Here is a 16,293-nt window from a genome sequence, read left to right as displayed (position 1 = left end):
TGCACCCTCCAGGACCCTGCTAAGGGTGTAGAGCTGGTCCACTGTTCCGCAACCAGGACGAAAACCACACTGTTCCTCCTGAATCCGAGACTCGACTATCCGACGGACCCTCCTCTCCAGGACCCCTGAATAGACATTTCCAGGGACCTGAGGAGTGTGATCCCTCTGTAGTTGGAACACACCCTCCGATCCCCCTTCTTAAAGAGGGGGACCACCACCCCGGTCTGCCAATCCAGAGGCACTGTCCCTGATGTCCATGCGATGTTGCAGAGGCGTGTCAACCAAGACAGTCCTCCAACATCCAGAGCCTTGAGGAACTCCGGGCGTATCTCATCCACCCCCGGGGTCCTGCCACCAAGGAGTTTTTTGACCACCTCGGTGACCTCAGTCCCAGAGATGGGGGAGCCCACCTCTGAGTCCCCAGGCTCTGCTTCCTCATTGGAAGGCATGTTAGTGGGATTGAGGAGGTCTTCGAAGTACTCCCCCCACCGACCCACAATGTCCCGAGTCGAGGTCAGCAGCGCACCATCCCCACCATATACAGTGTTGACACTGCACTGCTTCCCCTTCCTGAGACGCCGGATGGTGGACCAGAATCTCCTCGAAGCCGTCCGAAAGTCGTTCTCCATGGCCTCCCCAAACTCCTCCCATGCCCGAGTTTTTGCCTCAGCAACCACCAAAGCCGGATTCCGCTTGGCCTGCCGGTACCTATCAGCTGCCTCCAGGGTCCCACAGGACAAAAGGGTCCTGTAGGACTCCTTCTTCAGATTGACGGCATCCTTCACCGCCGGTGTCCACCAACGGGTTCGGGGATTGCCGCCACGACAGGCACCGACCACCTTACGGCCACAGCTCCGGTCAGCTGCCTCAACAATAGAGGCACGGAACACATCCCTCGGGATGTGGTCGAAGTTCTGCCGGAGGTGGGAGTTGAAGCTACTTCTGACAGGGGGCTCTGCCAGACGTTCCCAGCAGACCCTCACAACACATTTGGGCCTACCACGCCTGACCGGCATCCTCCCCCACCATCAAAGCCAACTCACCACCAGGTGGTGATCAGTTGACAGCTCCGCCCCTCTCTTCACCCGAGTGTCCAAGACATGTGGCCGCAAGTCCGACGACACGACCACAAAGTCGATCATCGAACTGAGGCCTAGGGTGTCCTGGTGCCAAGTGCACATATGAACACCCCTATGCTTGAACATGGTGTTCGTTATGGACAATCCGTGATGAGCACAGAAGTCCAATAACAAAACACCGCTCGGGTTCAGATCGGGGGGGCCATTCCTCCCAATCACGCCCTTCTAGGTCTCACTGTCATTGCCCACGTGAGCATTGAAGTCTCCCAGCAGTACGAGGGAGTCCTCAGAAGGTATGCCCTCCAGCACCCCCTCCAGGGACTCCAAAAAGGGTGGGTACTCCGAACTGCTGTTCGGTGCATACGCACAAACAACAGTTAGGACCCGTCCCCCCACCCGAAGGCGAAGGGAGGCTACCCTCTCGTCCACCGGGGTAAACCCCAATGTACAGGCTCCAAGTCGGGGGGCAATAAGTATACCCACACCCACTCGGCGCCTCTCACCGGGGGCAACTCCAGAGTGGTACAGAGTCCAGCCCCTCTCAAGGAGATTGGTTCCAGAGTCCAAGCTGTGCGTCGAGGTGAGTCCTACTATATCTAGCCGGAACATCTCAACTTCGCGCACAAGCTCAGGCTCCTTCCCCTTCAGAGAGGTGACATTCCATGTCCCAAGAGCCAGCTTCTGTAGCCGAGGATCGGACCGCCAAGGTCCCTGCCTTCGGCCACCATCCAACTCACACTGCACCCGACCTCCTTGGCCCCTCCCATAGGTGGTGAGCCCATGGGAAGGGGGACCCACATTGCCTCTTCGGGCTGTGCCCGGCCGAGCCCCATGGGTGCAGGCCCGGCCACCAGGCGCTCGCCATCGAGCCCCACCTCCAGGCCTGGCTCCAGAGTGGGGCCCCGGTGACCCGCGTCCGGGCAAGGGAAAACGCCGTCCAAAATGGTTTTTCATCATAGGAGGTTTGTTTAACCGCTCTTTGTCTCATCCCTCACCTAGGACCAGTTTGCCTTGGGTGGCCCTACCAGGGGCATAAAGCCCCAGACAACAGAGCTCTTAGGATCATTGGGACACGCAAACCCCTCCACCACGATAAGGTGGCAGTTAAAGGAGGGGTAATAATAATCACATAGTCAAAATAAAAAAACAAAGTGCAAAATATGCAAAACTGCAAAACATAGAAGTTTCTAAATAAATCCTCCACAGGGATACCAGGACCTGGCAGAGGTGTTCAATGGCAGGCACTTGGCAGCTGTGTGACCCACAGAGCCCAGTTATGCTCCACCCAAATTAAGACACATAACAACTCACCCACCGCACAGTGAAGGGTGAGAGTCGGGGATAATATATGACATGACAGACTCCAGTATACTAGACCTTTTGGACCTTGGAATACAACTTCAGTCATGGAAGGAGTCTGAGCTCATGTAGGAGGTTTAAAGAATACCAGCTACTTAAAGTTGGGCAGCTTGGACTCTGGATCCAGGCTGCTTGATCATGGATGGTCATTGTCCTACTCCAAAGGTACACCATGGCTGTTCTGCTCATTCTCAGGTACACACAGGCTGTCATGACAAGATTAATGGACAAGCCCCACAGCGAAGTCAGACAGGCAAATATCAAAATTTTGAAGACAAACAATAAACAGAGTAGTTCTGAAAACAAGCCAACTTCAAAATACTGAAACAAACTTCTTTACTTGTTTTATAAAACTAAACTACAGAGAACTGCAAGGAAGTGTTTTACTTATCCACAGAGGGTTAACTCCAATATCCAAAAGTGCCAGATTTAAATGCAACAACCACCGTGTCACCAGTGCAACAGGACAAGCCATTTGACTTCCAAACGGAATTGCATAAATACAACAAAACATAATTGAAAAATATTAACATCATTAAAAATAACCAAATAAACAAGAAGATCAGACTCCTCCCAAAAATGCTAGGAAGGGTGGAACACAACACTTATATAAATGGCCAAAAATAATTAAAATAAATAAAACATAACATCAGCAAGTCCAAGGGGTACATGCAGGGGTTACTCAGAAGTCCCTAGCTGGGTGACCTGCAGTTTCTTCCAGCGGACAAGAGGGACACTTATGGTGACTTTGAGTTGCAGAGAGGACAACATTGACTGTTTATGTGTATTTATGTGTAAGCAAAGAGCAACAATTTACAGAATTCATTCATTTTGGGATTTGGAGCTCAAAAGGGCACAATCTACTGTGTCAGTGCTACCAGGGGAATGATGCAGACAACGTTTGGGACTCGACTGAGATGAACGGCTCACCATAATCTGAACTCAGGAAGTGAATTTGTATCGGTTTTCTGCTCTATTTAGGGATTGCTCATAGGTCAATAATAGACTTTATAATCATGTTACAGTATTGTGCTGTCGGACAGATGGTAAATAAAAGTTCCCAAGGTGGAAACTCTATGTGAGCGCCCTACAAATTTAAACCTACAAATTGAACAATTTGAAGAAAACAAAGCTGAATTTCCTGAGTTGTGCTAAGGTAATGCTAACCTTCCACCTTAGGTAATTGTATAACATAACAAATCCATCCTGGTGTCATAGACAACATGCCATATACTGCCCATATAATAGAAGGATGTGGATGGATGTGCATCTTGGCCAGGTTGGTTAGTGATACTTTTCCCAGTCAGGAGGTTATCATAGTGGAAGGACAGACGGAGACTACCACCCAGGGCCATGTGTCCCCCCTTATGGGGGGGGGGCAGCAGCATCCCTCTGGTATGGCTCCCATTTGGACACCTGCAGGGCAGCATGGGAATTGTAGTTCTGTTGGGCAGCCCTGCTGGGGTCCTTGAGTGTGACCAAGGGGAGCTGTCAGAAACTTAATCCCCTGTCAGGGAGAGGTTCTGCTTGGCCCAGAAGTGCTTCCAGGTGGCAGTCTTGTTATGCCAGAAGTACTCCTGGTCTGGGTTCAAAAGAAGCTATTCCACCTTCCTGGGAGGAGTGGAGGAAAAAGAAAAGAAAAGGAAAAGAGTCGTGATTTGGGTAGAACCAATGAGAAGGTACTGTTTTTAATTAAAAATAAGCATTTTTATATTTGGGACTGGTGTGGAGTAATGTTGTCAAAGGTTTGGGGCTCAGTGATGGCCCCCAGTGGCCTCAATGGCTAGTAAGTAATGGCATTTTTGTAGGCGAATCATATTGGGATTGAAATGATACACCTTTAATTTGTTTCATTTTTTTCTTTATTTGCACAAAAAAAAAAATTTATCTTTAATTGCTTGGGAAGCTGTGAAGCGGATGGAAGAGGGTCTCCATATAATGTCAGCACAATGGTCTACAGATTTAACTGAGAGGCAAGGACAAAGAGGGATCAGCCATGGCAATACCTGAGGTGAAGTCCTGTGTAATAGTTATTAATTATTATTATTATTATTATATAATATTCTCAAACAACTTGGTTAATCAAATTCAGGGATACAGTAATAGCCAGGAGTTTAACCTTGCAGCGCAAAGTGCAAAACAGCAAAGCGCCCTGGACAACGTGGTATTCACTCATAGGGCATACACACACATCCACACGGAATCACTAACAGACCTGACTGGCAAATCTTTGGGGAAAGGAAAACCAGATGATCCAGTATAAAGCCCACTTTAGACTCAGGGAGAACATGAAAACTCCACAGAGACCATGTGCAGGAACTGGATTTAAGCGGAGGAGGAGGACCCAAGTGTGTGTATGTGTGTGTGTGTATGAGTTCACCCAGTGCTGCACTGGCACCCTCTCCAGGGATTGTTGGATGGATGATGGATGGATGAATGTTACAGGATTTGTTCTAAGGTCATTAGAAGAAGTGATGAGCTGTCAAATGGCTTTAGGTTTAGGAATGTTTGGGTGGACGGACAAGTAGTAACAATACTGAGCTGTTATTTGAGCTTATGTAGTTAAATTAAGGAAATTTTACTATTATTTTAGTTATTTTTTCCCACACCTCAGACATGTGCAGGTTAGGTTGTCAACTGAGTATACTGAAACCAGGCAACATCCATCCATTTTCCAACCTGCTGAATCTGAACACAGGGTCATGGGGGTCTGCTGGGGCCAATCCCAGCCAACACAGGGCACAAGGCAGGAACCAATCCCAGGCAGGGTGCCAACCCACCACAGGACACACACAAATACACTTACACACCAAGCACACACTAGGGCCAATTTAGAATCGCCAGTCCACCTAATCTGCATGTCTTTGGACTGTGGGAGGAAACCGGAGCACCCGGAGGAACCCACGCAGACAACATGCAAACTCCACGCAGGGAGGACCCGGGAAGCGAACCCAGGTCTCCCAACTGTGAGGCAGCAGCGCTACCCACTGCACCACCGACCAGGCAACATAATGATAGTAATAATAATATACAATATTGTTATATTTAAGCGTTAATTCCCTAATAGTAACTAAGGCTTCCACTCTGCATGCCATTTTCGTTACTCAGATGAATGAGTAACACAGTTACCATGGTAGAACATTCAGGAAGAAAGGAACAACAGCTTATGACCTCGATAATCATTTTAAACCCCAGCTAATTAATTGTGCAGAAGCAAGTCAGACGTGTCAACTAACAGAGCAATACCAAATAATTTGAGACAGCAGAGGTCCTAACGTGATAAGTTTAAAATACAGAATGTGAAAGGATTTTTTCAAAATAAATCAACAGCTGGTCCTTGAAGGTAATAAACTAATATAACCAATTAAGACGGCTCCCGGTAAGCAGCATGCATTAACTTCAGGATAACTTCAGAACCTTGATGCTCACCTACAGTGCGGTCAATGGGTCAGCCCCTGTCTAAACGGAGACACTGGTGAGATGCGCAGCTTCTTCTCGCCCACTCAGGTTTAGCCGTGAACAGCGTCTGGTGACGCCACCTCTGCGTTTATTTCTATTACAGACATTTTAGCGGAGGAGAGTCTAATAGGTAGCCTATTTCTGTCTGACAAACAGGTGCTTCTCCCGTCCTACTCCAGTCTTTGTACAGGTTTCTTCCACGGCTGACTTTACTCAATGGCTCCGCCCCCTCTGTTATTCCGTGGGAACCTTAGGAAGGTCTCTCTCAGTGTCCGCCCCGCATATTTTTTGGGGAAGCATAGTGGCTCAGTGTTTAGCGCTGCTGCTTCACTGATCAAGCGACATGGACTCGTATTGAATGTGCCCGTTCTTCACGTTCTGTTTTTGGTACATTGTTTTTCTCATCAACATCCACGGATCGTGCGCGGTGTGTGTATGGATGACCCTACATTGGCACAAGCGAGTGAGGACGTGTGCATGTTTGTGCCTGGGATGGACTGTCCTGTCCAGGCCACTTTTCTGCTGTGTTCTTGATGCTGCTAGTGTTGACTTTGGTTTGCAATGGCCATACGTTTGATTAAATAGGTACGAGAATAAACACATAGTATGATGGGTTACCGTATATCACAAAACGTGGTAAACTCCGTAGGCCTGTCCCTTTGTTTGTTTGTTTGTTTGGACGGCCGGTGTAGAAAGATCGTTGATAGAGAGTCTCATGTCGTATTTAAACCATATTTTAGAAAAACATGCCATGACTTACTGTTCGTCATGTTACTGTAAGATAAGCGCTTGTACTTCAGATGGTCAGTAACGCCACTTCCCGTTTTTGTACAAACCGATTTAATATTTTGAGCTCTTCGTACACAGCCGGTGCGGTTGTGGAAGTTCCTTCTAGCCATGTGGTTTGTTTAAGTTTATTGTGTATTTTAGTTATTTGGTTATTTTGTGTTAATTATTGTATGATGTGTCGTTTAGTATACAATGCATTTACAAATCAATTAATCCCCAACTGTATACACATCCTGGCGCATACACTGCATAATGAAAAGGATCCACCAAACATTAGATACTGAGTTGAAGGCATACTGACAAGCATACACAGCACATTTTCAAATATTGCAGTTTTAAATTTTTCATTTTTTCTACAATCAAACATCAGAATTACTCCATGTTATGTATCATTTGTCTCTGCACAAAGCAGTCATCACTAGCTGCTCGTCACTTTAAGATTTTGTTTCCTGTACTGTATGTGTACCTTTACAGTAATAGTGAGCTTTTTCTGAATTGACAGTGTCAGATTTGTGATGTGCTTCAGGCCACTTCATCTGCAGGTCAAAGTTAAGTAACAGCAGAAAATCGAGAGGCTGGTGAAAGTGCTGAAAGAGTTATGGAGCATCATCTCAATATGGAGAGTACTGTAGGTGCTGTTGAAATGATTCGTGATGGACATGGAGCCTCATAAGCTCTTCCCAGATCCTTTTGTGGACCTTGTTACCTTGTTTGCTGTGTGTTTGTGAAGTGATTTTTTGTTTTTGTGCCTCCTATATTCTGATTACCCCCATGTTTTTGTTTAAAGTACATCCTTCTTAGTCTTTTTATTATGAAATTGGTTTTAAAATGTCTATTCTTACTTTGCTTTAGTTGAATTTATTTTGTGTGTCATATTTATTAAATGCATACATCGCTTATGCACTTATGTAACTTTTGTCAAATAAGAACTTTTAGTGGATATGTTTTGCCAAAAATGCTTTTAAAAAGTCACATTACTTTTAGATTTAAATGGAATGTTTTAATATAGATTTAATTAACTTGTTAGAGTTCTCCATTGTGTTTAGTGACTTTTTTTTTTTGGCTCAATTAAATGTATGGAATTTTGCATTGAAATTCTTCATATACAGTATAGTAAATAATAGAGCAGGCTGAAGAAAGAAAGAAAGAAAGAAAGAAAGAAAGAAAGAAAGAAAGAAAGAAAGAAAGAAAGAAAGAAATTCCAGGTTGTGATGATTTTTATTATTATATAATAAAATGTTTACTACTGTCTGACTTGACCTTCATTACTGACCCACAGAGTTTCTATCTTTCATTAATAGGACCACAGAAATTTTCAGAAGTTTTCCTTTCACAGGAAACATGATACTAACACTACTACTATAATTAATAATAATAATAAGATTAATAATAATAATACAGTGATCCCTCACTATATCGTGCTTCGCCTTTCGCGGCTTCACTCCATCGCGGATTTTATATGTAAGCATATTTAAATATATATCGCAGATTTTTTGCTGGTTCGCGGATTTCTGCGGACAATGGGTCTTTTAATTTCTGGTACATGCTTCCTCAGTTGGTTTGCCCAGTTGATTTCATACAAGGGACGCTATTGGCAGATGGCTGAGAAGCTAGATTGCTTACTTTTCTCTCTCTCTTGCGCTGACTATCTGTGATCCTGACGTATGGGGATTGAGCAGGGGGGCTGTTCGCACACCTAGACGATACGGACGCTCGTCTAAAAATGCTGAAAGATTATCTTCACGTTGCTATCTTTTGTGCAGCTGCTTCCTGAAACGACATGCTGCACAGTGCTTCGCATACTTAAAAGCTTGAACGGCACGTATTGATTTTTGACTGAAAAACAAACTCTGTCTCTCTATCTCTCTCTCTATCTCTCTTTGTCTGCTCCTGACGGAGGGGGTGTGAGCTGCCGCCTTCAACAGCTTTGTGCCGCGGTGCTTCGCATACTTAAAAGCCAAACAGCTCTATTGATTTGTTTGCTAGAGATTGTTTTCTCTATCTATGTGACATTCTGTGCTCCTGACACGCACTCCTTTGAAGAGGAAGATATGTTTGCATTCTTTTAATTGTGAGACAGAACTGTCATCTCTGTCTTGTCATGGAGCACAGTTTAAACTTTTGAAAAAGAGACAAATGTTTGTTTGCAGTGTTTGAATAACGTTCCTGTCTCTCTACAACCTCCTGTGTTTCTGCGCAAATCTGTGACCCAAGCATGACAATATAAAAATAACCATATAAACATATGGTTTCAACTTCGCGGATTTTCTTATTTCGCGGGTGGCTCTGGAACGTAACCCCCGCGATGGAGGAGGGATTACTGTATATTATTATTATTATTACATACAGAACAATGAAAAGGCAAGAGCAGCATTTGGGAGTGACAAATGGGGCAACCTTCCCCAGGCCCCACACCTAAGGGGGCCCCGCTTTTGAGGTCCACGTGTCCCGTTCGAGCAGATTTATCAAGTTACATTCTCCAGTATATATATATTTGAGATGTTTCTAAGAGGAACCCTTTTAAAATCCCTCTTCAAGGTTAAATTCCATACATGTACATCTTTGAAAACATTCCATAGTCCACCTTCATCGCCCAAAAAGGGTTTCCAGTATAATCCCTTCCTAAAATAGGTAGAGCCCATTAGTCGCTGGGTTGGCTTCTCCTATCTATAGAAAAAGACATTGCATCCAGATTAGACTACGAAGATGTCATTAATGACTTTTCCAAACAGAAGGCAATAAAAGTGGATTTTCGTCTCTGAACTTGGAAACCGGTAAGTGATTTCATGATGATACCTCTACGTTAATTTCACACTTCCTGTCGAAACACTGAAACACATTTTATTTGTAGGCCATAAACATTTCCGAATATTAATGCACAAAAACATGTATCGTTAATGATAACCGGCTGACATGACATCAATGTGAGTTATGACTATGACATCCTGCATATCGAGACTCAGAGCCAGCAAAGCAGCGGGTCCAGATGGAGTATCGCCACGACTGCTGAAGGTCTGTGCATCGGAGCTGGGGGTCCTCTACAGCGCATCTTCAACCTGAGCCTGGAACAGGGGAGAGTCCCAAGGCTTTAGAAAACATCTTGCCTCACCCCAGTCCCAAAGGTTTCACGTCCTAGTGAGCTAAATGACTTCCGGCCTGTCGCTCTGACGTCACATGTGATGAAGACCATGGAGTGGCTTCTGCTTCACCACCTGAGGCCACAGGTCTGCCACTCCCTTGACCCTCTGCAGTTCGCATACCAGGAGAAGGTAGGAGCGGACGATGCCATAATCTACATGCTACACCAATCCCTCTCTCACTTGGACAGAGGCAGTGGTGCTGTAAGAATTATGTTTTTGGACTTCTCTAGCAGCTTCAACACCATCCAACCTCTGCCCCTTAGTGACAAGCCGACAGAGATGGGAGTAGATTCATACCTGGTGGCATGGATCGTGGACTATCTTAAAGACAGACCTCAGTATGTGCGTCTCAGTATGTGCAGGTCTGACATTGTGGTCAGCAACACAGGAGCACCGCAGGGGACTGTACTTTCTCCGGTCCTGTTCAGCCTGTATACATCGGACTTCCAATACAACTCAGAGTCCTGCCACGTGCAAAAGTTTGCTGACGACACTGCTATTGTGGGCTGCATCAGGAGTGGGCAGGAGGAGGAGTATAGGGACCTAATCAAGGACTTTGTTAAATGGTGCGACTCAAATCACCTACAACTGAACACCAGCAAAACCAAGGAGCTGGTGGTGGATTTTAGGAGGCCCAGACCCCTCATTGACCCCGTGATCATCAGAGGTGACTGTGTGCAGAGGGTGCAGACCTATAAATACCTGGGAGTGCAGCTGGATGATAAATTGGACTGGACTGCCAATACTGATGCTCTATGTAACAAAGGTCAGAGCCGACTATACTTCCTTAGAAGGACGCCAGCAATAAGATGCTGCAGATGTTCTATCAGACAGTTGTGGTGAGCGCCCTCTTCTACGCTGTGGTGTGCTGGGGAGGCAGCATAAAGAAGAGGGACGCCTCATGCCTGGACAAACTGGTAAGGAAGGCAGGCTCTATTGTTGGCATGGAGCTGGACAGTTTGACATCTGTGGCAGAGCGACGGGCGCTGAGCAGGCTCCTATCAATTATGGAGAATCCACTGTATCCACTAAATAGTATCATCTCCAGACAGAGGAGCAGCTTCAGTGACAGACTGCTGTCACTGTCCTGCTCCACTGACAGACTGAGGAGATCGTTCCTCCCCCACACTATGCGATTCTTCAGTTCCACCCGAGGGGGTAAATATTAACATTATACAAAGATATTGTCTGTCTGTATACCTGCATTGTTATCAATCTTTAATTAATATTGTTTTTTGTCAGTATGATGCTGCTGGAGTATGTGAATTTCCCCTTGGGATTAATAAAGTATCTATCTATCTATCTATCTATCTATCTATCTATCTATCTATCTATCTATCTATCTATCTATCTATCTATCTATCTATCTATCTATCTATCTATCTATCTATCTATCTATCTATCAGAGTATACTTGCAATTTGGGTACTTTTCTAGAAGAGGCCCTGCTGATTTCTGCATGACACTGCATCGCATTTAGTCATGGTATTGTCATGAATTATGAATTATACTTTTTTAATAGATTATATCGTTATATTTTGATGAAGACTGCATGATATTTTGCAAAAATGTAGCTGAATACTGTAATGAGAAAATCTGGTGTATGTTAACATTATTTTTATTAAATTCGCGCACAAGTTTATACAGTCCACACATACCGGTAACAGCGTCTGATGTAACCAGCCATGCGTGGTGTTGGTCAGCCCTAGGCCCCGCACACCCCTAAGGCCACACATGGGATGCAGGGACCGGGTTTTAGTAGACTGTGATATTCAAGCAGGTATACAAGAAATACAGAAACTTACACACAGGAGTCTTTGACTACAAAAAAATGCATTTGTGGGTACCCCACAAAAATGGCTAGTAAAAATATAACACTTTTATTACATACAGACTGTACTCATACACTGTCTATAAACTCTATAAGAGACTCTCTAGAACAACAACACTATGTGTGTTTAGAGCCATCAGTACACACCATGTCAATACTCACGCACTCCTTTGGAGTTATACATTGGCTACAGACCCATAGGAGAACATGACCAGTACTCACAAAACACAGACAACACCACCTCAAAGCATCCATAGAATGACTCAGGAAGGGGTCTCATAAATATAATTAATTTATACAATACACTGATTAATAATTTAAGAAAGTTCTTCCACATGAAACAGCATACATCAACAATACACAAAGCAATAGTTCATTGCAACCAGAATTTTAAAAAAACCTACTTGATAATTGTGATTTGTGAGCCTAATTGTGTTTGCATGTATGCATGTACAGGTTTTTCAGGCAAGGATCCTGGATGATTAAAGCAGACTTGACCCATCACCTCAGGCAGAGACAAAGAGTGATTAGAGCAGCTCCACTGTGAACAGACAGGAGAAAAGGTGCTACTTGGATCTTAGAAGAGCACAGTTCATACAGCATGTACCATAAGCTCAGATGGTACCTGGTTTCATAAAAGCTCACTGGATATGCATTCTGTGTGAGTATTTGTAATAGTGAAGGACCTTCTAGAAGCCAGAAGCCGAACTGGACATACAAACATCAGCATTCCCAATGAAGAGCTGGACGATGATTTTATTGCTCCAAAGGCTTCTATTCAGCCTGGAGATGTATGTAAAAAATGATTATACTACAATGTATACTGGGAGCTGGGAGTGAAAGCCTCCGACAATCCCCATAAGGGGATGCAAAAGTGCGTACACCTGACGAGATATATATGTATGTGCCATATTTTTCTTGTCTGATTATTCCCACCATGGCTACTGAAGAGGTTTATATACAATACAAGTTCAAGTATGTCCAGCATTTCTGTAAAGAACATAATCCCAGGGAGCAGGCGCCCCCTGCTGGAGACATTCATGCAGGCAAACTACATACTTCTAAACCTACCTATTATGGACATAACAAACCACACAACCTAAAACACAAGCATGAACCCAGAGAACATTGCTTGGCAGACATCCTCATGAACTTGACGAGTCTTGTGTGGATAAGATTGCATCAAACAGTTGGCTAGGCCTGATGATCTGTTTGGTGAGACAGACGGGTTTATGCTAGTCATACAAGATCAGATCATAAACATGAAAAACTACAGGAAATATATTCCTAAGGATGCTAACATTACAGACCTTATATGCCAATACTGCAACAAGGAACAAGAATCAATCCAACACATCACATCAGGTTGTAAAGGACACAGGCAGACAACATGCACAGACACAATCCAATGGCCAATGTTAGACATCAAGAACTGGCACCACAACACAAACTAGTCAGCACATACAAATCAGATTAGAAATACTAGAGAAGGCCACACATAAACTATACTGAGACAGAATTATACTGACAGACAAAACTGTCCACCATAACAGAGCAGACGTAACGCTGGTAGGCAAACGAAATACTATTGCCATACCAAATGCACACAACGTACAAAATGCACAAACAAATAAAATGTTGAAGTACAATGGAGAATGGACCAGGTGATTATTGTGCCCATTTGTCATATCGACCACTAGTGTTATCCCACACACACTACACAAAAGCTTAGCAGGGGTGTGAGATGACATTTCAGGGGGTGCAACAAAGAGGAAGGACTGCATTGTGATTCACCAGAACTGAGTGAGGTGCCTGGTCCGACTTGATTGTGGTACAGTAGGTGTCTGGCAGTGTGCCGTCACCTATGGGTCATGTTTTAGTTTGTGCTCCTGTTCTATGTTATGAATTGAATTATCGCCTGAGAGTGAGCCGGAGAGATGTACATTCTAGTGGGTTCCTTGCTGGGGGATGAGCATTCATAATGGCGAATAACTTTTATTTTAAGTGAACTGAATTTGAACCTTGCAATGTTGTCTTGAGAAGGACGAGCTCTACTATTGATTGCTGTCGAAGCCCTGATTGTGAAGCATAATTGATTTCAAGTTTTGCCAGGGGACGGCAAGGGGGGACTGAATTGGAGGCAACACCTGTTGCTTACGCTCAGCCCATCTCTCCTGCTGGTGGTCCTGGTAGTAGCGCAGCAATTTGGAGTGTGCGGCACGTCTGTTTTTGAACTGCAGTGCCGGTGTTATTGGGAGACAAAGCTCGTCGACTGAGTTTCATTGCTTAGCAGTGGACCAGCAACTGATGTTTCGTGGGTCACCAATCCCCCAAAACCTTAAATCATTGATTGTGTGTTGTTTCCTCACAACACATGATGCTTTGTGGGATACCCCAGATCGTCAATTGAGTGTCTAAGCATCACAGGGAACACATTTACACAATTGTTGAGATTTATAAATTGCTCAATTTAGATTTAAATCTAAAAAATTCATTTTTTTGAGTTCAGCTAGTTCACCTGCAGTACTGTATGTGGTTCAAAAAATTTAAATTTGACTTCTTCATCTACAAATATGATATTGCATTTGTAGTGGGGGAGGGGGTTATGAACATAAATTAAATATTTTTAGGGGTGCAGGGCATAGAGAAGTTTGGGAACCACTGGCCTAAAGACATCGCGTTTAAACCAATACAAAGACAGAGAACCACAGAAAGCAGCCATCTTAATTACATGTTAATTACATAGGAAATGGAGGAAATTCCTAAACCCAAACGCAATCTCCTAAACAATAAACACATATACACGCACACACACCACATAAAACTGCCCTGTGTCTTGCCCTTAGGCCCAATATAGGCTGTAGAAACAGGACTAACCCAGAAAATACTTTGAACAATAATCATCATCATCATCATCATCTTCCATCTATCCAAACCAACTGAATCCAGCGCAGACTCAAGGAAATCAGATGCTATCCCAGCAGCATTGAATACAAGGCATGAACCAGCCCTGGACAGGGCACCAGTACCCCGCAGGTTACCCATGCACACACACACACACACTCATACTGAGACAATTTACAGCACCGCTAATTTATCAGAGGTGCCCAGCTCTTTGGACGTGGGACATACGGCAGAGTGAAACTCTTAAAGACACAAGCAGGTGTGGGAGTCAAGGCTGATTTAGTGAGACAACAGCACTAAGCACTGAGCCACCATGCCACTCTAATATCACTCCATTAATGTTGAGTTCAAAATTGATTTCAAAGCAGCATGTTCCATCTGGGCGGCACGGTGGCGCAGTGGGTAGCGCTGCTGCCTCACAGTTGGGAGACCTGGGGATCTGGGCTCGCTTCCCGGGTCCTCCCTGCGTGGAGTTTGCATGTTCTCCCCGTGTCTGCGTGGGTTTCCTCCGGGCACTCTGGTTTCCTCCCACAGTCCAAAGACATGCAGGTTAGGTGGATTGGCGATTCTAAATTGGCCCGGGTGTGTGTCCTGCGGTGGGTTGGCACCCTGCCCAGGATTGGTTCGTGTCCTGTGTTGGCTGGGATTGGCTCCAGCAGACCCCTGTGTTTGGATTCAGTGAGTTGGAAAATGGATGGATGTTCCATCTGTTGAGCCACATGTTGTCACAAAATGACTACACCATAATGTTTTGCACTACCAAAGGGCTAATTCATCATACAATTAAAATAGATAAAGACCCGGCATTCATTTTGGAGACCACCTAATCCAGTTCAGAGCTGTGCAAGTCAAGAACCAACAATGGAGAGACCACCAGCCCATTCCAGTATGAACAGTTCAGGTTCAACTTTAGTCTGCTTGCTTTCCTACATTTTTTTTAACCTTAAAGTCAGTCAGTCATTTGCCAACCTGCTATATCCTAACACAGGGTCACAGGGGTCTGCTGGAGCCAATCCCAGGCAACACAGGGCGCAAGGTGAAACAAACCCTGGGCAGGGCGCCAGCCCACCGCAGGGCAGCTTAAAGTCTTTATTTTATATATTTTTACCTTCTACTCTGTGTGGTCTGTCCATATAGTACTCAATGCCAGCTTGTGGTGCAAAGCACCATTTACAAATAAAGCCACACCTCATATTTGCCCAGACTGCATGCCAACATCACCTTCAAGAAGAAAGTTCCTCATGCCTCCTAGAGAGAGCTCTTCCTTTAATTCCATTTTCTTTGTTACTAACCTGGTGGGTGACTTCCTGCTTTCGTTCTCTGGATGCTCAGCTCCACACATTCATAGCCGTCTTCACTGGGGGGTGCCACCCTGTGCCCCTCTAGGCAAGTTGCTGCATTTTCATAATCATAGTCTACGCTCTTCATTGCTAGCAGATGGTGACAGAACTGCTTGAAGGACAAAGCTCAAAATGACATCAGAATCAGAGAGCTTCTTAGTGACGTCTGGAGAGACTAAAAACTTCAGCTCATTTAGCATTTTTGTCTGTTGGTGACAAAAAGTGGAAACCAAGCAAGGCCACCAGAAAAAAGAAAGAAAAGTGCTTCCTTCATTGTAAAGAATATCAGTTCGAACCAAGAATGGAAAAGCAGAAGCATGAAAAGTCTCAAACTCAAGGGGAATTTCAATAAGGACTCATCTGGAACATTCCCACGCTGACAACTGGTGATAA

The 16,293-nt window shown here is 44.7% G+C and overlaps 1 protein-coding gene across 1 annotated transcript in view; it reads right to left on the bottom strand.

Annotated features, from left to right (window-relative positions):
- The window catches only part of LOC114647614 (uncharacterized), a 53,257-nt gene extending 37,165 nt beyond the window's left edge, over window positions 1–16,092 (bottom strand). The window contains exon 1 of the mRNA XM_028796223.2: window positions 15,853–16,092. Coding sequence (XP_028652056.2) covers window positions 15,853–15,988 — 136 coding nt within the window. The 5' untranslated portion in view covers window positions 15,989–16,092. The remainder of the gene's footprint in view (window positions 1–15,852) is intronic.
- Window positions 16,093–16,293: the final 201 nt, after the last annotated feature.

This window comes from Erpetoichthys calabaricus, chromosome 3 (genome assembly GCF_900747795.2).
Source record: "Erpetoichthys calabaricus chromosome 3, fErpCal1.3, whole genome shotgun sequence".
In the NCBI taxonomy this organism is placed as follows: domain Eukaryota; kingdom Metazoa; phylum Chordata; class Cladistia; order Polypteriformes; family Polypteridae; genus Erpetoichthys; species Erpetoichthys calabaricus.
Note: the sequence above shows the minus strand (reverse complement) of the source record. Positions and strands in the feature narration are given on the sequence as shown.